The following is a 24,051-nucleotide window of genomic DNA, read 5'->3' on the forward strand; positions in this document are numbered from 1 at the left end:
GGGGGGGGTGTTGCTGAGGAATGCAATAGCCTAGACGATTTGCCGTACGTCTAGAGTCTAGAGCAGGGGTCTCCAAACTTTTCAGTCCGAGGGCCGCATTAACTATCAAATTTCAGTTCGGGGGCCAGTTTCTTCCAGGCATGTCTTTGATTTTTCTGGGCAAAGTTCCTCAGCCATCACCAACAAACGTTTTTTCCGTGGACAAAAAGAACTCCGCGGGCCGGATGAGAGGATCTCGCGGGCCGCATCCGGCCCGCGGGCCGTAGTTTGGAGACCCCTGGTCTAGAGCAAGAGTTGAACTCGGAAAAAAAAAACGTTGAGTGACGTGCTAAAGTCTAGCGTTTCAATACCAAAAAAAAAAATTCGCAGGCAGAAAAATTTAATTAAAACCTCGGGCTTGCTTTGCATTAAACGGCGAATTATTTCCATACTGAGTCGTTTTACATATTTCATTAAACTTTGACCCTAGACCTGAATAAAAAAACACATCTTACCACGCGGTGAGGGGGTGTCATGACTGGAAGAGTCCATGTTATCGCCCGCCACAGGGTAAGAAGATCCGGCTGATTAGGGGAGATAAGAGATAGGTATCTTGGAACTGATGGAGAGTTGCTCCCCTTGCTCCAACACTAAGAGCGTCATTCACGTAGCGTTAGGAAAAAAATGTTTTCAGAAAACAATTTGAAATAAAAATTATTTCATCTTTCGTTGAAGCTTTATAAAATCAACGTGTCAAATGTATTTCGTTCAGTGAAGATTTATGCTGGTGTGATTTAAAATGCAGCTTTTGGTGTAGAAGAACTTGTTGAATGGAAGACTGTATCAGCTTTTATAATTCATCTGTGCCTTGGGTTGGTTCATTTTATTTACATTTACTCTTTATTTGTTTATATGCATATATATATATATATATATATATATATATATATATATATATATATATATATATATATATATATATATATATATATATATATATATATATATAGTTTTGTATATTATGTAGGAGAATATATATGTATATATATATATATATATATATATATATATATATATATATATATATATATATATATATATATATATATATATGTACATGTAGGCCTACTAGTAATTATATATATATATATATATATATATATATATATATATATATATATATATATAATACTTTTACTATTAAGACTGTTAAAGACATACTCAGTATGCCTAAGAAATGCTGAAAAAATAAATTAGTTTTGATTTTAATTAAATTTATTACATAAATAGTTCCGAGAATTATGAGGATACTTTAATAAAATTTCGACATGCTTAATTTCGAACGTTTTACCACAGGCGCTACAGACTTTTTTTGATAGCCAAATTATATGGTAACGTCAATTTAGGTTTTTCTTTTTTTAAACAAGGATCTATTGTTCTTAATTCCGGTTAATGTTTAGAATAACCTTTTCTTTTCCTGTAGTATTATAAAATAATTCAGTTTGATTTGGTTTGTATGGATCATAACATAAGTACTTATTTTATTATAATATCAGTCCACTGACTCCGTATCCATACAGTGTTCGTACGTGGATTTAGTTTTAATGATGCTCGCTCGTGTGGGTATATCCTACTACTCATTCCATTTAGCTATGTAATTACTAAAAAAATTATCTATCAATACTACTGAAAGTAGATTAATAAATCACAGTTAACCTCGTGGAATATTTAGCCGTGCCATTAACTGAGCTGTATGTTTTCATCAACATAATTGAAATAGTTGATTCAATCAGTTGTTTTAATGTTATTTGTTCCTCAACAATTATCACAAAATTTAATAGACAAAAAAACCTGATATTGTCGAAATAATAGTCGGAGGTGCTCAAAATATATAAAGGCTTCTGTATATTATATATATATATATGGGATTAGGCATGGGTGGTGCTAATATCATTTCCATTCTAATGGTTTGAAGTGGCGGTTTAAAAAATCACTATGTGAAAACCATTGCATTCCTAAATCAAGGGAGACTACTTAAAAATAATTCAATTATGGACTGATAGTTGCATAATAATTTCAAAATCCGTCAAACATATACATTTTTATTAAAGGGGTAGATTGCAATATAAAATTGCATAAAAGAAATACGATTATATCTTATTTCTCGAAAGATATTATTTTAATATAATTTTTATTAAAAAAATTGGAAAGCATAAGTTTTTGAAAATATCTTTATTAAAATAAAACGTTTCTCCACTATTTTAATGAAATTCTTTATACATAATGGTAAATTTTGGATCCCTTGCAACTAAGGGACATTGGTTAAATTGTAAATTTAAAGTTCGCAAACGGTGACCGAATCCACGCGCCTTTAAAGTTATATAACCGATACATATATTATCAGAGTTATAAGCAATATATAGTATTTTCCCTTTATTGTTCTACAGCATCTATAAATAAAGCTGAAGGGTTTTTTTTTTCTTGTCATGAAACCACTCTCGCTTATGTTGTAGACGAATATCCTTAGAAACGACCACAACTTGAAAACGAGGCTGCACTCGCTCCCACCTGGTTGAATGCGAATGGTTGGTCGGGTTCAAGTTTATGAGCAACAAAAATAGCTCAGGGTAAAATGGCGACATTAAGGCTTGAATCTTGTCTGATTTCATTTGAGGTATGGGGAGAGATGTATGCGAGAGGAGCGAAGGTCGTGGGGTAGGGGGGGGGGGAGGGGTGTTTTGGAGTGGCAGGGAGGGAGATGTATATGTTGGAGAGAGGGTGTTTTGTTTCTAATGGTGAATAGAAGAAGGGAGCGTGATATAAGGGTGTTGGGTGGGGGGGGGGGTGTTGTCGACATTGAATGTAGCGTAAAGCCCCCTCCATTGATAGGAGGGGGTAGTGGTGTAGGGGCTTCATAATCATATCCACCCCCTCCCACATGGATCCACAAAATAAAAGTGTTTAACGTTAAGTAACAATTAATGTATTGGTGGTTATGTGGCGCATAACCAGTTGACACGTATACCTAATTGTGCTGGAGAGGATCCCTTCCAACACTAAAATTAAGAACGTAGAAGGGTCGTTGTACGTTGTGTGTTGTATAGACGTAAGAAATGTTGAGTAGGTGAGAGACGTGTATGGTGTTGATGGCGGTAAAATGGTTTGTTAATAGGCGCAGGGAGTTGGGACTTGCTTGGTGAATGGTGTTTAAAAAAAAATGGTCTTGATGTAGGTCGAATCACAATGTAGGTTAAAATAGATGTAGTTAATTGCCAAAAAAATGTAGAGGAATTTAGATGGGCTTTTCCATAAAAAATGTGTAGCAAGTTGTTGTCAATCAGACCTACTCATTGCTATAAGTTATTGATATCTTGAACAACAATGTCCATAAGTTGTCAATATCTTGACCAACAATGTCCATAAGTTGTTGATATCTTGACCAACACTGTCCATAAGTTGTTGATATCTTGACCAACACTGTCCATAAGTTGTCAATATCTTGACCAACACTGTCCATTTTTTTTTTAATACTTTTATTTGCAATTAAAACAAGTACATCAACATCAAATTTTTTAACATAATTTTGAACACCAAATGAAAACGAAAGGTTTTGCAAATGTACATAATGAATATTTACATGATGTCATGTATTTGATTATAAAAAATTGCAAAGGATGACAGTAAAAGGGGTGAAGGTCAAATGAAAGTGTCAAAAGTCTGGGTGGGGAGAGGAAAGGAAATTTTTCAGAGAGGGTCAATGGGACAGTGAAGCATTTTCTATGTAGGGAAACAACTTAAGTTGACTAGTTGAAAGGGTGTTGTAGTGGTCGCAATGAGATTTCAAAAGGTTGCTGTGTGAAAGATGAGGGGAAAGAGACAAGATTTAGAACTTTAAATAAGTTCTGGATATTGATGTTGAGGTGGGTGGTGGGGTCGTTGGAACAGTTAAAGGGATTGTGGGGTTATCATGTCTGAGGGTAAAGTGGATAGAGGGGGAGAGAGGAGGGGGTAGATTTTTTTTATTTTTTCACTGTCCATAAGTTGTCAATATCTTGACCAACACTGTCCATAAGTTGTTGATATCTTGACCAACACTGTCCATAAGACAACACACTTTACTGTATTGAATTGTTAGATAAAAACAATTGTTCTATTTAAAAAAAAATGAACTAAAAATGTACAAAAAAGTCAGTCTGATTGAAATACAGATTAACTTTAAAAAGAAAACAAAAAAAAAATACATAAAAAATAAACCCACTGAAAAAAAAAATCTTTATATTCTTAGGGTGTGATCACCTCCCTTGGTGTGCGATTACCTCCCCTTTATTTTTATTGCACAGAGTTACATCCCATAGATTCAATAAACATTGAGAGTATACCAATATTTAAACCAAGTGTGTAATATCGCTTTCTGGTATAATCTACGTCATCTAACCTAAACCATTACTCCTTACCGTGTCCTTACTTTCACAGTTTTATTTCTTTCGTTGAATTTAGTCATGTTTTTATAATTTCCACGGTTTTCAACTTAAATTGACGGTATAATTTCCATACGCATATTTTCAACATGAACGGGGTTATTCCCCCTGACAGCAGAACGAATGGTTTATATATATATTTTTTTCTAGGGTTTTTTTTTTAAATTGTTTTTTTTATGTGGCATGTAGGCTTACGCTAGCAGTCAAAACATTTATTTTACTTCGTGTTCTGATTCAAAGGTTTTATATCCTGTTGATTCGTGATATAAAATTGTGTTTACATGTGTGTACATTGCCGTGGTGTAATGCTAGATTCTTTTTATACTGGGATTGTGGGATTGTCCTGGCTACACAATTTAATAAATTAATACTGCGTGTTATATTTAACTTTGAATTGTTACTTACATTTTGTTATTTACATTTTGTAACTTTCATTTTGTTACTTTCATTTTTTTGTTAATTTCATTTTGTTAATTTCATTTTGTTAATTTCATTTTTTAACTTTCATTTTGTTACTTACATTGTGAAACTTTCATTTTGTTACTTACATTTTGTTACTTTCATTTTTTTACTTTCATTTTGTTACTTTCATTTAGACCTAGAACCTGCTAGTCTAGGTGTTTTTGGCCTAAGTTTCTTTCGGGCACCCTCTCCCCCCCCCCCTCCTCCCATGAAATAGAAAATAATATTAGATTTAAATAGATAATGTATATTCTAATCGGTTTCCATCTCCGCCCCCTCCCTTCCCCCCCCCCCCACCCCGTAAGTTTTATAGGCAGGGGTGGACTGGCCCACCGGTCTAGCGTGAAAAATCCCGGTGGGCCCCATGAAAAAATATCACAGTGGGCCCCCAGGAATGGTGCTGTATTAGTCCTATTGGTGTTATGATTTTTAAAAAAAATGTGTTGGTATTTCTCCATTTTATCACTTCCGTTCTTCACATTAAGGCTAGGATAGAAAACTTAGCACAATAAAAAAAATCCAATCGGGGGTTGGGGTCCCCTTTAAAAATGTCCCGGGTATCTTGGACACAGTCCACCCCTGATTCTAGGCCTAGTATACAGAACATTTTACATTTTCAACAAATATTCAATATTACTTTGTAACATTAGGTTCCGGTTCAGTCTTTGAACATTCACAGTAAAGTGGTGAAATGCCATTTAGAGATAGTTGGTTCATTGTAACAAATAATAATTATCTTCTTGATTGGATATGTGATGATATCTTCAAACAACACTCACATTATAACACATAGCTTATGTAACGTGTGTTTGTGTGGGTTGAGTGAAATTGTGAAAGGTGTGCGTGTGTGTGTATAATGTGAGTGTAATTGTTTAACGCGTGTGAAATGAATGTGTGTAATGTGTGTAATTCTGTAACACGTGTGTTTGTGTAAGATGTGTATTTTTAGGTATCATTTGTAATTGTATAACATGTGTGTAATGTCTGTAATTCGGTAACACACGTGTAAGTGTTTATGTAAGGTGTGTATGTATAATTTGTAATATTGTTTAACACGTGTGTGTGATATGCGTGTAAATGTATAAAAGTAAAGTTCCCTTTTCAAACCTAACGGTATATAGGGCAAGTGAAGTAGAGTTCACTTGTTTCTGTGACCTCGGCGTATGAAGAGATAGGGTGGTCAGCACTATGCCCAGCCGCCGTGTAAATGTATAAGGAGTGTTGAAAATTTGTGTAGATGGATAACATGCGTGTACGTGTGCAAGAAACATGTGTAAAACACGTTAGAATGAGCCGTGTAAAGGCACGTACACGCGTGTAAACTGTGTCACCGAATAAACCGTGTCACCGTGTCTGACACGCCAGCCTGTAAAACACGGTGCGTGTTGTGTGCGTGCTCGCATTACCTTATCACCGCTGACCAACCGGTGTGACGTCAATTATCTCTGACGAGATACCTCAGCTGCCTGTGTGATACGACGACAACCCGAAACATGTGCTGTACGCCTCAGCATCAAAGCCCTTATCTTTAAAGCCTAATAGTTTCCCCTTGCCCATGTATCTTTGACTGAGTTTTTTCCCTTGGATGGTGTGTCATTCTCCCACGCAGGAAGCATAAATACTTCTGTTTTTAAATAACTGTTCATATGTTTACTTTAAGGTTCGAATCCTACCGGAACGAAAGTTATTTTGTTTCTGCCTGACTAAATGTATTGGTAAACTTTTATATCTGACTGACCGAAAGTAAACTTTTGTATCTGACTGAAAAGAAGTAAACTTTTGTATCGAGAAGCATCCTGTATATTTGACTCTGACGGACTGGAAGTGAAAATTTATTTATGACTAACCGGAATTAAACTTGTGTAACTGACTGACCGTATTTAGACCTTTATTATGACCGACAAAATAAAACGTTTGAATCTGATTAACCGGACTTAAACTTTTGTATCTGACTAATCCGAAGTAACCTTTGTGTATCTGACTAGCCGAAAGTAAACTTTTTCACTGGCTGACCGTATGTTAACTTTTTATATGAATAAAACGCCGATATGTAAAAAGTTACCTAATGTATCCGACTAACCGGAAGTAACCTATCCGACTAACCCGAAAGTAACCTATTGTATTCGACTAACTGGAAGTAACCCTTTGTGTATCCGACTAACCGGAAGTAACATATTCGACTATCCGGAAGTAACCTCTATGTATCCGACTATCCGGAAGTAACCTTTGTGTATCCGACTAACTGAAAGTAACCTATCCGACTAACCGGAAGTAACATATTCGACTAACCGGAAATAACCTCTATGTATCCGACTATCCGGAAGTAACCTCTGTGTATCCGACTAACCGGAAGTAACCTATCCCACTAACCGGAACTAACCTATCCCACTAACCTGAAGTAACCAATTGTGTCCGACTAACCGGAAGTAACCTTTGTGTATCCGACTAACCGAAAGTAACCTATCTGACTAACCGGAAGTAACCTTTGTGTATCCGACTAACCAGAAGTAACCTATCCGACTAACCGGAAGTAACCTTTGTGTATCCGACTAACCAGAAGTAACCTATCCGACTAACCTGAAGTAACCTATCCGACTAACCGGAAGTAACCAATCCGACTAACCGGAAGTCACCTATCCGACTAACCGGAAGTAACCTATCCGACTAACCGGAAGTAACCTATCCGACTAACCGGAAGTAACCTTTGTGTATCCAACTAACCGGAAGTAACCTATCCGACTAACCGGAAGTAACCTCTGTGTATCCGACTAACCGAAAGTAACCTCTATGTATCCGACTAACCGGAAGTAACCTATCCGACTAACCGGAAATAACCTCTGTGTTTCCGACTAACCGGAAGTAACCTATCCAACTAACCGGAATTAACCTTTGTGTATCCCCAGTCTGGCCAGCGACGGATGGGGCTGTGTTGCGCCAACTGCAACACCACGACCACCACCCTGTGGAGGAGGAACGGCGAGGGCGAGCCCGTCTGCAACGCCTGTGGGTTGTACTACAAGCTGCATCAGGTAAGGCGTGGTCACTTGGTCAACTGGTCAACACCTGGCCAGGTGGTCAACTTATTTGTAAACATCTGCCAGTTGGTCAACTTTAAAAAAAAAAAACTTGGCCAGTTGGTCAACTTATTTTAAAATACCTGGCCAGTTGGTCAACTTATTTTAAAATACCTGGCCAGTTGGTCAACTTATTTTAAAATACCTGGCCAGTTGGTCAACTTATTTTAAAATACCTGGCCAGTTGGTCAACTTATTTTAAAATACCTGACCAGTTGGTCAACTTATTTTAAAATACCTGGCCAGTTGGTCAACTTATTTTAAAAAGCCTGGACAGTTGGTTAACGTTTACTTATTTAAAACATCTAGCCATTATTGTCAACTTATTTTAAAATACCTGGCCAGTTGGTAACTTTTAAAAAAATACCTGGCCAGTTGGTCAACTTATTTTAAAATACCTGGCCAGGTGGTCAACTTATGTAAAAATACCTAGCCAGTTGGTCAACTTATTTTAAAATACCTGGCCATCTGGTCCATTTATTTTAAAAAGCCTGGCCAGTTGGTTAATTTTTAGTTATTTAAAACATATAGCCATTTGGTCAATTTATTTTCAAACATCTCCCAGTTGGTGAACTTATTTTAAAATACCTGGCCAGTTGGTCAACTTATTTTAAAACACCTGGCCAGCTGGTCAACTTATTTTAAAACACCTGTCTAATAGGTCAACTTGTTTTGAAACTCCTGGCCAGTTAGTCAACTTATTTTAAAAAGCCTGGCCAATTGGGCAACTTGTTTGTATTTGTGTACAAGTATATATTTGTGTACAAGTATGTATTTGTGTACAAGTATGTATTTGTGTACAAATATGTATTTGCGTACAAATATGTATTTGCGTACAAGTATGTTAAAAAATCAAATAAGCGCATGGTTCAGTCTTAGCAGTAAGAAGTTAGCTTAATTTGTTTATTGATTAGTAGGCCTCACTTGTATTATTTACATCCTATTCTGACCGTTTAGATTTTTTTTTAAAAAATCTCAATACATTAACATGGTTTCCTTGCTACTAGTTAAAACCCTTACAAAGCCACATTAATCCAAAACGTTAATGAAAGTATAAGGTTCACGCGATGGTAGCGAAGAGAAATGAGTTTAACATGGTAATAACCTGAAGTCCAAAGTCCACGAGTTGTCCTTCTTGTTAGATCGTGTACATTTAGACCAGTGGTTCTTACATTTTTGGGTGTACTGAACCAACCAATTTCTGAAGGGCATTCACCGAACTCTCCGTAATACGAAAAATATAATATGATGACTTTTGAGTTTGGTTAGTCTGGAGCTCTGCCGAACCCCTGACACTGGCTCAACGAACCCCTGGGGTTCGATCGAACCCTGGTTAAGAATCACTGATTAAGACACAAGTTAAGATACATACGTACACACATCAGTACATAATTACACAACAGTATATAATTACACAAAATGCATACGCACATACACATAAAGACACATAGTAGCATACACAAGTACCAATTCAATATACACACTTGATCTTACACAACTCTCCAACTACACACACACAGACACACACAGACACACATTCACACATTATCCACTCCCACACCCGTACTCACACACCACCCACCACCACACCCACACTCAACACCCCACACACACACATTTCACAAAGACAACCAGACGCCTGTCTTCCTTCTCCGTACCGAATGATGTAAGCCTAACAAACATATTTCAACACCTTAAAATTACAAGGTTTCAAAGCTTATTATGCATCTCTTGGGACTATGTTATTCTAAGGCGGCAACTTTTACTCACATTACCACCCATACACGACTCACACACCAACACACACGCATTCATAAACACATACTGCTTATTTCCTAGTACAGAATAACATACGAACACACCTAACATACAATTCACTTATTTATTTAAAAAAAAAAAAAAAAAAAAGAAAAAAAAATTACCCACACTCAAATCTTTTACATCTTCCCTAGTTTGCTCGACAGAATTAATTCCCCTTCTCGTTTTCCTTTTGCCCAGCCTATGAAGAAAGCTGTAGAGAACGTTGATAATACCCGCATTGTCTCCCCTGAGTTAGCTTTTTACCAAATTCCTAGATTAATTAGCCATATGCCTCTATATCTATATAAATAAATAAGCCATGAGAATATGCAAAACAATCTTTTCCCTCACTTGCATGTGTTTTTCATTATATAAATTATTTTTTAAAATTATTTTTTTTTAAAAACATTGTCAAGATTCTGATAAAAAAAAAAGAAACGTCTCAAAATGTAAAAAAAAAAAAAGTTTAATAAGGAGTCTTGAGATTCAGGGGAGAATGTAAAACCCAACACGGGCAGAGATGAAAGGGGGGATAGGGAAAAAAATTGTTTTTTATACAGAACGTGGCGTGTTTTAGCTGGAGGTCTGTGTGAGCCGCTCCACAGACAACACCGCAGTCCACGTGTATGGGAACGATTCCTGGCATTGGTCAAGTCACGTGGTTTTATGTTGTTCTATAGAGGACACTGTTGGAAACGCTGAACACATACATTATATATATATATATATATATATATATATATATATATATATATATATATATATATATATATATATATATATATATATATATCGACATATCTATATGTCCATATTTATATATATATATATATATATATATATATATATATATATATATATATATATATATATATATATATATATATATATGGACATATACATATGTCCATATATATATATATATAAAGACTTTCTTTCTCCGGGGGAGGGCGCTTGAAATTTCCAGGAGGATGGGGGAAGGCGGACACTGGTAAAAGTATATATTTTCTGTATATATTATATTTCGGGAAGGGGGGGTAGACTTTTTTTTTAGTAGATAACGTGTAATCACGTAACAATGAAGCATAATTCGCTGACCTTTGTTTCATCATCAAGGGCTCCAACCATAAACCAATTAAAAAACCTGTTTAAATGGGCTAAAATAAGATCAAACGGAGAAGTTTATTTGAAAGTTTAGCGTAATTAGCTAAACTTGCAATATTGTGTACATATTCGCATATAAAATAACGGCTCATTCTCGTATACAGTTAAACGTCAATTGGTATTTTTTAAAATTCCACGTAAATTTAAAATTAAAATAATTCTAAAATATTTAAATAAAATTAACCTTTAACACATTCTTGTAAAATATTTGAAGTCGTTGAACCTAAACATTTTTTTAAAATTCATGCACATTTAGATCTAGAGTTTTTTCTTCTTAAAGAAAAACAACTTCAATTTTTTTGTTATTCGGAAATCTGCTCTCATTTCTCTAACTTAAAAAAAAAAAAACATTCTGGAATAAATGTAATTTCATAAGCGACACGTCTGCTAGACATACGATGCTGTGTTTAGCAGACGACTGCCTCAGGTGGTGGGGCTGAGGGGGTGGAGGTGGGGAAAGACGAGTCGCAGTTGAACTCACGGAGCTTGTGAGTGTTAAATCAACTAACACGGAAATGCTTCAGTCTGTAACTACACTAGTCCTTTCTGGCGGCGGAGAATATATACATACATTATATATATATATATATATATATATAGGCCTATATATATATATATATAAATATATATAATTGTCATAGTCCGTGGGGGTTATAATCCCCTAATATTCCAGTATACGCAACCTCATACATAAATTGTTATTAAAATGCATACGTATGATTCCATTTATTATAAATAGTTTTCTTTATTAAAGACAATTTCTTAAAAGTCAGTGGGGTAGTTCCATCAGGACATAGATGTTATGTCATATAAATAAAAAAAACCCAACTTTATATTATATATATATATATATATATATATATATATATATATATATATATATATATATATATATATATATATATATATATATATATATATATATATATATATATATATGTATATGTATATATATATATATATATATATATATATATATATATATATATATATATATATATATATATATATATATATATATATATGCATATATAAACGCCCCACTTAAAAAGCATATTTATACCACAACTTTTGATTTTTTGCGGTTGCCGATACCTGAATTGTGTTCACATCAGTTATTTCATTTTTGTGCTTTTTTTAAAGCTACTCCCTTACCTTACCCCCACCCCCCTCCCATTCTGTACACTCCACCACCCATTCTATTACCCCTACCTCTCCTGAACACTACCCCATTCCCTTTAGCGAATGTTCAACATAGTCTCACCAGAATATTCTTCTGTTGCAGGTTAACCGACCACTTTCCATGAAAAAAGACGGCATTCAAACAAGAAAGAGAAAACCAAAGTCTTCGGGGAAATCTAAAGGAGGATCTAAAGACCCACAACAACAGCAACAACAACAACAGCAAAGAGTTCAACAACAGCAGCGCCAACAACAACAACAGCAACAACAACAACAGCAACAACAGCAGCAGCAACGACAACAGCAGCCGCATAATCTATACTTAGACTACGGAGCCACGCATATGCAGCAGCAGAGCCAGCTACACCATCACCACCAGAGCCACCACCAGCAGCATCAATCCATGATGACTGGCGAGTCGGACATGGGCCAGGGTGACGTCACTTCCTACGCCCCTCCCCAGCACCTGCGGTCACATGACCTGCTGGATTTGTCACGCTCACAGAACGGTCACGGTGGGTTAACATACCATATTTAATTACACGCTGTGGTTTTTTTTTTCTCGGTTAGCCGTACCGCTGCATACAAATTACTAATCACGCCATTAAAGCTAAGTCTAGAAATAAAGCTCTTATTTACCTAGGGTTACTACAAGATATTTAGTTTATGATAATTGAATCTATCGGCAGAAAATAACCCATAGGGTTCGTGACAATCCTTATTAAACCATGCACATTACGCTCCCTTCCCCCAATCACCCTACCATTACACTCAAATTACTAATCACTCCATTAAAGCCAAGTCTCTAGAAATAAAGCCCTTCTATACCTATGGTTACTACTAGATATTTAGTTTATGATTATTGGCAGAAGATAACCCATAGGGGTCGTAGCAACCCTTATTAAACCCTGCACATTACGCCCCCTTTCCCCAATCACCGTAACACTACACTCAAATTAATAATCACGCCATTTAAGCTAAGTCTAGAAATAAAGCTCTTCTACACCCAGGATTACTGCTAGATATTTAATTTATGATTATTGTCATTATCGACAGAAGGTAGCCCATCGCCGATGTAGGCTATTACCCAGGGGCCGTCTATAAATCTATTTTAGATGATTTTCATCCTTTAACCCCCGTTTAGTCTCATTTCACGAAAAGACAAAAGAAATCTCAACCTCCCCCCCCCCCCCCCCATCGGAAATGATCTTGAAAGATCCATATTTTAGCACAGATTTTCATTAATTTTGTTCTAAAAATTAACTATAAAATCTATGATACATCGTATCTGGATTTACTTCCCAGAGTAACTTATGACAAAAGTTCGCCACTTTTCTTCTTTACTTTTCCCAACTAAGTGTGTGACAACCCCTAATAAATTACACACATTATGCCCCCTTACCCATTTACAGTATTCTACTATTTTGAAAAAAGCCATTTTTTGTTTTCTCCAATAAAAATTAAGCTGGATCAAGTTTGATCACTTCTTTAAAAAAAATTAAAAATTGCGAAATAACTGCTCAGTTAAAAAAAAATTTCAATCTGAAAAAGTGTGACTTTATACTTTGTTTACACCCTCCCCTTTTCCCTCGTCCATTGTCACTTAAGTCCGACCCATCCCCCCAAATGCTGTCGTTTACTACGACCTTTTAGGTGAAAAGTGTTAGATTATAGTGTTAGGATTAATTATTAGTAGATTTAAATAATCGTGCAGAGCAGAGGCGTAGCGACCCTTTCCGGCGCCCGGGGACAAACTTTCAATTTGGCGCCCCCCCCCCCCCCCTCGGGAGCAAATTTTCAATTTGCACCCCCCCCCCACCTCAAGCTTTCGATTTGCACCCCCCCCCCCACCTCAAACTTCAAAAATGCAGCTAAAATGACATTTTAATTTGTTTTTACAACCCATTTTGGCGCCCCCTAAGGTCGGCGCCCGGGGACATATGTACCCTCCTGCCCCCCCCCCCCCCCCATCGCTACGCCTATGGTGCAGAGCACGACGTGTCAATGACTGTCTGATGTTTCTAAACTTAATTACATATTATATTAAATTACATGTATTTTTGTCTAGCTAGACATAGGCAATAACCGCATAATTCTAACCAAACATTTTATCTACTTATATGTTAACATATACTTATATAATAATGTATTTTTTTAATTTAAAAATAACCTGTGGTATGTTTTCTATTATTTTCACAGTGACGGAGCTCAAACCCCTGCCCCCCTACTCCTCACTGTACCCGCTCAGCTCCCACACCAACGGAGGGGGCAACGACCCCGGGCAGCACAGCGGCCAACACCACAGCCACAACTCAGCCGTACTCGCCGCCCTGGCCTCCCCCTCGGTCACCAACCCCCCGGCCCTGCTGCCCATCTCCAGCCTGACCCCCGCGGGGCGCCACAACCTTGCCTCAGCCAGCCATCTTTCCCTGTCCAGCGCGGGGGCCAACCATCTTTCACACAGCATGCACGGGGCGCTGCTGACTGACACCGCCATGGGGCGCACGCTGGAGAGTATGATGATAAAGCAGGAGCAGGACGCCTTGTACGCGCCCTCCCCACCTAAAGCTGTACCCGTGATGACGTCAGACGGCTCCAACGAAACGGAAACCGCTGTCCAGGGCCTTAGCAACAGCGAAATCCTTCAACTAAAGTCTCCCTCTGTTAGTCTATAACACAAGGGGAAAGCATCACACATTGTACTGAGCCTATTACACAAGGGAGATCACTGTAGCGTCTAACGAATATTCAATTTAGGAGATCACTGTATACATGGATTTAAGAAGGGAAATCTTTGTACCATTAAAACAGATGGGGAGAGCACCTAGCAATATATGAGCTCAAAACACAAAGGGAGGTCATCCGACCATATTTTGTGTCTTTAATATAACAGTACTTGCAGACCGTACATTTAGTCTACTTCAAAATAGATATCAACCAACAATCTTTTAAGTTAATGATTCATTTAGTTTCAAAATAATTCTCAAACTTTTATCGAAGTCAAAGCAACAATCCAAAAAACAACAAAAAGAACAAAAACAACAACCTAAATTTTTAAATAAAAATTAATTCATCAATGTAAAACAAGAAAAAAAAACCTTTCCTGTTTATGCCGCAATTGCTTCCCTTTCTAAGGAAATTAACAATTTGTGTTATTTTGATGTTGGTTTAATTCTTGGGCGAGCCTGCCCGACTTTTAAATTAGTATACTGGAATTACCTTTCCAATCCAACTTTCTGTGTAACATGACGTCATAGAACCTTTCAACTTCACTCCAAAGGGTTTAATGACGTTATTTTTGTTATGAAAAAAAAAAACAGTGGGATGTTTCATCAAATTGAGTGTTACATAACATGTCTACTAGAGTTTTTTTTTAATTCTTAGTGCATGTATGTTATGCATAATGGAACGGAAAAAAAGTAATGTTTGTCTGTGGAAAATTTATGTGCGATTTTTTAAACAATACAACGAGAATTGTTAAATTCAGATATAATCATGGTCTCGCGAATGTATGTCGCCATACTGTATCGTTATGTTTTTTTTAAAATGACATATTATTGCCAGAATAAAAAAAAATGTATGTGTGGATGTATATGACGATGTAGGTGGACGTGATTTGATGAGATAGTGGTATAGTCACACGTTGAATGTATGTAACCTGAGAAGGGGGGGGGGGGGGTTGACAGTAAAACGTAATTTATCATTCATACTACTAAAAACCATTACTTTTATTATTTTTAAAACAGTTATTATATAATTATGCTTCATTATTTCAAATATGTTATGAGTGATGACCTGAGTGGGATGCTATCCCATAATGAACGTATAACATAAAAAAAATCATTTCATGCTTTGCTGCTTTGATTGTATAAATTATTATTGTATAATTATGTATTTGTATGTTAGCTTCCACAGTTCGGAGCACTAGTCTTTAACGACTTGTAATTTTACAAGTCAATTCACAGTCTGTAAACAGGGTAACAATGCACGGTGCAAATCGCTTTTGTATTTTAATACATTATGAATGTCCTCATACAAATAATTAGATTCAACATTTTTAAATATACTTTTTCCCGTTAAATAATGAAAATTAAATTACGGTATTTTAAATATATTTTTCTTACCAATGCTGTATTATATACAATTTTTTTTTTATAAATATGGGGTATATGTCTCAAATCCAATGGGAAATAACCATTCATTTTAAAATTTCTAACTGTAGTTTTGTTATGTCCCTTGGTGTAAATTCATTAAAAACTGTTGACATTAATTTCATTGTTTCCTCTTTGGCTGTATTATTTATTTTTAGGCATAAATTAAAATTTGGATGCTTTAAATATATAACATGCACAGCCTGTGATTTAGAAAATAAAAGAAATGAGAGAAAGAGAAAGAGAGAGAGAGAGAAAAAGAGAGACAGAGAGTGGAGAGGTGTGTAATGTCTATCACTATTATGTCGAATTCCTTATTTTTATATTATTGTCTATGATCGCCAGTTCTGTCTTTTATTTCATACATAAATATAACTAACACCCCTATTTATGATTAGTTTCTGCCGGTTTACCTCGGGAGCAGGACATACCCCCCCCCCCGACCTAAACCCCCGGAGTTATTACCCCCTGTCAATTACCCCCCCCCCCTCCTGTCGATTACACACCCCCCCCCCCCGTCAATTACTCCCCGCCCAGTAGGACATACCGCCCCACATCGGACAGGGTGAGGGTTAGGGCTAGGTTTAGGGCTTGTGCTGCGGTTAGGGTTAGGGTTATGGTTTGGGTTAAGGTTAGGATCAGGGCTAGGGTTAGGGCAATATCTGGGGTTAGGGTTAGGCTTAAACCAAGGTTTAGTGTTAGTCTTGGTTTTGTGTTAAGTTTTAGGCTGAGATGGATGCTTAGGTTTTGGTCTTTTTCTTAAGGATAGGATTAATGTAATATAAAGGTATAGAATTCTAGTTAGAGTTAGGATTGTATCTTTGGGGGGGGGGGGGGGGGGAGGTAATTGACAGGGGGGGGGGGGTAATTGACGGGGTAATTGCTCCGGGAAGGGGGATAAATACTGGGGGTAAATGTCCGGGGGGGGGGGGGGTAATGTCCTGTATCCGTTTACCTCATAGCCTGATACCAAAAATAGGTCAGTCTAAAATGAAATAGAGGGGTTTCAGCTATTTAACATGTGTAGCTTTGTGTCAGTGTGATGAAATAAAAGAAACTAGCGTAGCTCAAAGTAATTTATGTAAAGGGTAAAGTTAAGTCCGTGTAATTGTTTTCTCGACATTTTAAAAAATACTTTGTATAACAGGATGCGTGTATAATACATTTTTTTTTATTAAAAAGAATGAACGTTTTTTTTTTTCTTCAATGCTCTAATATAGCAATGCAGTGCATTCGCTGAAACTATTTATGTATTCCTATTTACGCTTCTGTTAATGAATTATTTGAAAAATAGAAAATGTTCGTTACATTAACGTTTTGCCAATCTATTTGAGCTCAATTGAAATCCAATCATATAGTATCGATCACTGCGTATAGTAAAGTAAAACAATATCATTCATTCTAAGCTGTTTTACATCCTGCCTATGTTCGTAAGATTTTTTAAAGTCTGATTCATATTTTTACATATATGAATATTTTTAAAAATATCTTTAAGCTTATATTTGCAACATGCTTTTCTTATTAGTTTAGCATTACAGTACAATTATTGTACAGTCTATTAATTAAGTAAACAGAAACACAAATTTAATTTAGATTGAATGATGTTTTTAGTGGTACAATTTGCATGTCAGTCACTTGTAGACTACAACTTTAAACGTGTGAAGGGAGAATATGAAGTTGAAAGAATGAAAAGAGAACTTGAGTTTTAGGAATTTGAAGTTGAGAGAATGGAGAGAGAACTTAAGATGGAGAATTTGAGAAAGTGATATCATTATGTAGCATGAATAACAGCAGTTAATATAAATTATGATTTGTGACATACCATTTAAAAAAATTGCACTGAGAAGGTGCTGTGTGTGAGAGGAAGAGAAAACGCGATTACTTTTTGTATTGAGAATATGAACTTTATCTTGTGTAACTGATGATCTGGGTGTAGAAATAGAGAATGTGAAATTGAGAAATAGAGAGAAATAAAATCACACTGAATATTTGACATTTAGAATATGTTATTTTAAATACGTTTTTATATAGTATACGAGTGTCATGGAGATTGCGTCATTGAGGATGTGAAATTGTGACTTTAAGAAAGAGAAATTGAGAAAATGACATTGCTATTTAAGATGTAGATGACTTTATTAGGTTGATTTAATTATGATTGTAAGAAGGTGCCAACTACTTTTGCGTGTGTTCACTACTGCTTTCTAAATGACGTGTCATGTTACTACATTCTTGCCTTTATGTGGTTGTCAAGTTTATTAAAATACTAGAGCAAAACTGGTGTCAACGAGTCAAATAATTTTTTAATTTGTATTTTCGGTAGACGACTGTGTCACGATTGTTTGCTTTTCTATCACAGTGCTGATTATTGTAGCTACATCGGATGGAAGAGCGGGTGCTGGTGACTCAAGCACACTAGAAAAACTATCAATATTACTATTTGATAAATTTAATAATGATATAATATTGTATATGAAATTTCATCAAACTAGATGTAACGGTACTCAAGTTAGCGTGTTTAACGACACACACACAAACACACACACAGACATACTGACAGAATTGCAAAACACAGTTTTTCCGACTCATTTGCACAAAGAACGCTGAAATTTTGATAAATCTACATTTATTATTTTTGCCCGATTAAAATAAGTCCCCTAAAGTCCGTAGTATATGATAAAGTACTGAGGTGTAAAACGATGAAAACTCAAAATTTCAAGTGATTTTTGTGCATCTACCAACAATGTAATTTCTAAAGACACCAAAATTAGACATAAGCAAAAATCGAACTAGATCTAAAATCTAGATCAATATCTAGATATGTAGGTTCTTCCCAGAATTACTGCTGTTTGAAGCTTTGCATGACTAGAATAAAATATTGCGAGTGTTTAAAATAAACACTAAACAGCCTAGGCCAATTTGGCAAGCTTTCACCATAACCAAACAGGGGCGTTAACTCACATATATTTAGAGCCAAAATATATAAACAACAGACGACAGTAATTTAGATTAAATAATAAATAAGTCACTGTTCAATAATTATTTTATGAGAAACTACTGTTTTTGTGTGTGCTAGAATCTGTGTGTTTGCAGATAGATCTAGTATTACTAGTAAACTAGTAAGTTACTCGAATACTAAAATAAAAGTAAAAAGCTTCTAAAATAGTACTAAAAAAAAATAAAAAAGACCAGACTTTTAACACTTTACCAGTGAAGTGAGTCCAACTAGGAAAGAATGCTAAAAAAAAATGAAAGATACTAGAATCTAGATCTAGTACTAGATCTAGATCTAGATTCTAGATCTAGAGAAATTCTAGAATAGAATCTAATAATAAAGATAGGTTTAGGACCTAAACTTTAGGTGGGGGGGGGGGGGGCGGCTTAAGTTATTTTAAAGTTTTAAATTTTAAAGTCAACAATTAGGAGATTTGTTTGCACATTCATTGCATAAAGCAGGGGCGTAGCGAGGGGGGGGCGGGGGGTGCGGACCGCACCGGGTGACACCATTTAGGGGGGTGACACCAAGGCAAAAAATAGAAAAATATATAGAAAAAAACTCGAGGGGGGGTGCAAATCGAAAGTTTGAGGGGGGGGGGGTGCAAATCGAAAACTTGAGGGGGGGTGCAAATCGAAAGTTTGAGGGGGGGGGGGGTGCAAATCGAAAATTTGAAAGTTTGTCCCTGGGAAGGGTCTTTATGCCTCTGGGGGGGGGGTGACACCATTAAGTGCCGCACCGGGTGACACCCGACCTCGCTACGCCACTGGCATAAAGATAATAATAAGTTAAAAAAAATTGAATGCTGTTGTTAGTGTATCAGAAATAAAAGCGTGCAGATCGGAATGAAAAAATATAACAATGGTGGCCACAATGGGTACACACTAGTACACAGCCTATGAGCATGAGGGCGGTCATCATCCCTTCATAATAAATATGCCAAGTTCAAGAAACATGAACTCTAATTCACAACTTAAAATATTATTATTAATGTTTATTTGGCCTAATGTTTTATTTTAATGTTTTTTTTTTAATCTCAGTGTAATGACTTTCTTCATTTCCTAGACCTAATCTATTGTAAAAATAGCACAATAAATTGAAAATGGGTGAAGATAATGTCTGTGTTCCAATGCCAGGACAGTTTTCAGTAAGTTTTTTTCACTGTTAAAATTTTGTAAGAAATTTAAAAAAAAAAGAATTAAATTATATAGCATCTAGATTCTATATATAATTATACAATATTCATCCCTACAAGCCTATAAAACCTTTATCTATGTCTATATGATTCTAGGCTTATATTATTATAGGCAGAATACATTTTGATTTTTAAAAATTTATGTATTGATCTTAACACATATTTCTACACTTCAGAAAATCAGCCCTACAGAAATGTTCAGACTGCGCCATTCCTTAGTTGAACTGGTAGAAGAGTTGAAGTTGAGAAAGAAATGTGACCGCGATAATGAAGCTAAAATTCAAGAATTAGTTACAAGAAATCATGTCCTTCAAAGAACTTTGGTGTGATTGACAATTTTCTTTTTACTTTTATTAAGATAGAAGTAAATTTTTTATGTTTTTTCAAATATTTTATTAAGCAAAAAGTACAGATCCCTATTACTAGTATAACTGAAACCTGTTTTTGTATGTAGGCATAAAACTTGCATAAATTTAATTTATAATTGAACAGGACTCTGAACAACAGCGCACTAAACTAAAAGAAGAGACGTTTGAAAAAGCTATGTCTGAAATGAAACACCACTATGAGAATAAAATGATGCAGTTTCAAATTGAAAAGGTTAATACTAGTGACCTAACAATGTACTATACTTGATTGGTTTTAAAAGTCAAGCGCAATAATTAACTTGAATGTCTTAAGTCAGTAGGATGTCCCTGAGTCCTACTAACTCTGATGGGTTTTGACTTGAGTTAGAGGGGAAGAAAAGGCATAGTGCTGACCACAAGATCCCTTCATTTGAGAACCAAATAAGCTCTGCTTAGTCTACTCCATATGTTGTTCAAACTTTTGCAGACTGAAATCTTGTAAAATACATATTTAAAAATAATTTTGGGAAAAAATGTAGTAGCCTATATCATACACAGTGGCTTTTTCTGATAGTCAATCCAGCAATATATATGTCTGTGTTGTGTATTTATAATAAGACCATATAAGCTCTACTTAGTCTACTCATTTGTTTTTCAAACTTTTGCAGACTGAATTATTGTAAAATACATTTTACTAACAATTTTGGAAAACAATTAAGTGTATCATACACAGTAGCTTTTTCTGATAGTCAATCCAGCAAAATGTATGCTCCTGTTAAGGACTTGATATTCTACCCCATATTTATTACAGTTATAGATTGACAGCTTCTCTTATATCTATTTATAAGCTAGGTGCACAAGCCATCCATTTCCAAAACAACTTATCTAAGACAATTGGTGGATGTAGTGTCTTGAATGGTGGAGGTCTATGTATTTTTGGAAGTTAGAAATGTTTATTATAGGTACACTAGGATAACACACTCATTCAGCCTAAAATCTTGTAACAAATATATCATTTTTATAAGCTGATCTTATATGTATTAAGAAAATAGTTGAGACATAGTAAGAAAAATAATATTACATCTTAGAAAATAAACAATGATTTATTTCAACAGCAACAGCTAGATGCAAGGACTGGGGTCAAGGATTTTTTAAAGGACCATATGAGAGAGGAGATGCAGCAGTTGCAGGTTTGTTAAAGCGAATTATCAACCTTATTATAATTATAAAAAAACAAACAACAACAATCATTTAATCTATTTGACATTATTGAACCAGTTAATGTTTGCTTAATCTTTATGATTCAGGTATGATATGTGTAAAATTAAAAATTTTCTTTTAATTCTGCAGGTACAATATATTGTAGTCATAGATATAATTTATTAAAAAAAAATTAATTAAAAAATTTCCTTTTAGTTCTGCAGGTATAATGTATTGTAGACATAAATATTATTTATAAAAAAAATTAATTAAAAAATTGTCTTTTAATTCTACAGGTATAATGCATTTTTGATATAAATATAATTTATAACAATAATTAAAGATAGTATAAGATGCATAAAAACCAACTGCCGTTCTTAAATTGTCTTTATGTTAAATACGCAGCTTACAAATTATCAGTATGAGAAAACCATAAAAGAGCTGGAAGCCAAACTGCAGTCCCAAGAAAACTCATCAGAAAAGAAGCTTTCCCAGTGGTCAGACATTGAGAGAAAAGTAGCTGAGTTAAGTGACTTGTACCAGTCAGCTGTAGGCTCCTTCAGCAGGCTGGAAGCAGAGGGTGAGTAGAAAATTAGATTAGGGAGACTGCATGATCAAATGGTAGAGGGTTCAACTACTAGTCCGAAGGTCCAGAGTTCGAATCTCGATCTGGTTCAGACCCAGAACTGTAGGATGTACCTAAGTCCACACAGCTTTGATTTGTACCTGACTTAGAATAGGGAAAGTAAAAGCGGCTGGGCATAGTGCTGTCCACACTATCCCTTCATATACTGAGGTCAAGAAACATAAGAACTCTACTTCATCTGCCCTATGGATCTTTAGGTCTTAAAGGGGAGCTTTACTTTTTTAAACAAGAGATTGACCATCTACAATATAATACATTTTAGGAGCTGAAAATCAGTCACCAGAGTAGATAAGAAGAGTTGTTTTTTTTGTCACTTCAGCATGTGAAGAGATACTATGCTAACTCCTTTGCTTAGCCACATTTAATAACCTAACTTTGATGATAAAGTATGCTGCAGAGCTGGGTAAATTTAGGATGTCTTATAGATTTTAGTCGTGTGACAAACTTAAGACTTAAAAGCTAGCATTTAAAAATAATAAGTGAGTTTTTAAATAAATGCTGATGAAGAGTTGTGTAAAATATGTTTAATTCATAACAAAATAGAAATTTATGTGTAGATGAAATGTAAAATGGTAATATTTTGTAAAATTATTTAGATTAAAACTATTTATCTTTGCAAGGAGCTATTATATTTCACCAATTTTTTAGTGTGGTAAATACATGTGTTTATATAAGATCATGCTGCATTGGTACAAATATGTCTCTCTGAAAAAAATATACAGAAAAATTTGTGTTTTATATCACTGATTTTTAAATTGATAAAAATCTGTGTTGAATTGCGTTACTGTAATTGAACAGGCCCCTAAATATGGAAAAATTAATAATAATTTAATGAGATAAAATCTGCATATACTTACTTTTATTCAAAAGTAAATTTGCAATTAGTAGATAAATCTATCATATATCAAGGGAGATAAGTAGCTTATGATTTACAATGAATGTTGGTGAAATCAGTCTGAACAAAAAAAAACAGACACAATAGTTTGGATGGAATGTTTAATATCACAGATTTTTAGTGGGATAAAAAGTTATCACAGATCCTTAGACTAGGAGATAAAGCTAACATTATAGAATCATTTTCAAACATGCAACAATTTTCAAAAACTAAAAAAGTATAAATGGTAATATTTTAAATTAACATCACAATATTTTACCCTGTTCTGTAATGGTAAATGTATGCCTTATGCTGGAACCTTATATCCACTTTTCATGACTCCATAAAAATATCAAAATATTTTTGAAATTACAAAAATAATATTTTGATTTAAAACTAGGCCTTTAATAAAAAAAAATGTTAACAAAATTTTTAGAACATTGTTCTATTAGTAACATAATTTCTGTGGGTAAATAAAAATTGAGCCTCGTGTGTATGGAAAAAGTT

The 24,051-nt window shown here is 35.1% G+C and overlaps 2 protein-coding genes across 2 annotated transcripts; both read left to right on the forward strand.

Moving 5' to 3' along the window:
* The first annotated feature begins 546 nt into the window (after positions 1-546).
* Positions 547-14,900, forward strand: LOC131955388 (GATA-binding factor A). Its single transcript, XM_059319512.1, has 4 exons — positions 547-851; positions 7,823-7,948; positions 12,243-12,654; positions 14,339-14,900. The coding sequence occupies exons 1-4, from the start codon at positions 810-812 to the stop codon at positions 14,812-14,814; spliced, it is 1,056 nt and encodes a 351-aa protein (XP_059175495.1). The 5' UTR covers positions 547-809; the 3' UTR covers positions 14,815-14,900.
* Positions 14,901-19,280: 4,380 nt separating this feature from the next.
* On the forward strand, positions 19,281-22,814 carry LOC131955390 (myosin-7). The gene is made up of 6 exons (XM_059319513.1): positions 19,281-19,398; positions 20,348-20,429; positions 20,654-20,800; positions 20,970-21,077; positions 21,940-22,014; positions 22,430-22,814. Exons 2-6 carry the CDS (start codon positions 20,385-20,387, stop codon positions 22,610-22,612), a joined length of 558 nt encoding a protein of 185 aa, XP_059175496.1. The 5' UTR covers positions 19,281-19,398; positions 20,348-20,384; the 3' UTR covers positions 22,613-22,814.
* The last annotated feature ends 1,237 nt before the right edge of the window (positions 22,815-24,051 follow it).

This window comes from Physella acuta, unplaced genomic scaffold (genome assembly GCF_028476545.2).
Source record: "Physella acuta isolate Inbredline_101_S28 unplaced genomic scaffold, ASM2847654v3 ptg001064l, whole genome shotgun sequence".
Lineage (NCBI taxonomy): Eukaryota > Metazoa > Mollusca > Gastropoda > Physidae > Physella > Physella acuta.

Excerpts from the sequence above, each read along its gene's own strand:
- LOC131955388 (XM_059319512.1), top strand. The coding sequence starts at position 810 with ATGGAAGACTGTATCAGCTTTTATAATTCATCTGTGCCTTGG. Across the intron at positions 7,949-12,242 it reads TGTACTACAAGCTGCATCAG|GTTAACCGACCACTTTCCAT; the intron begins GTAAGGCGTGGT and ends CTTCTGTTGCAG. Across the intron at positions 12,655-14,338 it reads ACGCTCACAGAACGGTCACG|TGACGGAGCTCAAACCCCTG; the intron begins GTGGGTTAACAT and ends TTATTTTCACAG.
- LOC131955390 (XM_059319513.1), top strand. The coding sequence starts at position 20,385 with ATGGGTGAAGATAATGTCTGTGTTCCAATGCCAGGACAGTTTTCA. Across the intron at positions 20,801-20,969 it reads ATGTCCTTCAAAGAACTTTG|GACTCTGAACAACAGCGCAC; the intron begins GTGTGATTGACA and ends ATAATTGAACAG. Across the intron at positions 22,015-22,429 it reads AGGAGATGCAGCAGTTGCAG|CTTACAAATTATCAGTATGA; the intron begins GTTTGTTAAAGC and ends TTAAATACGCAG.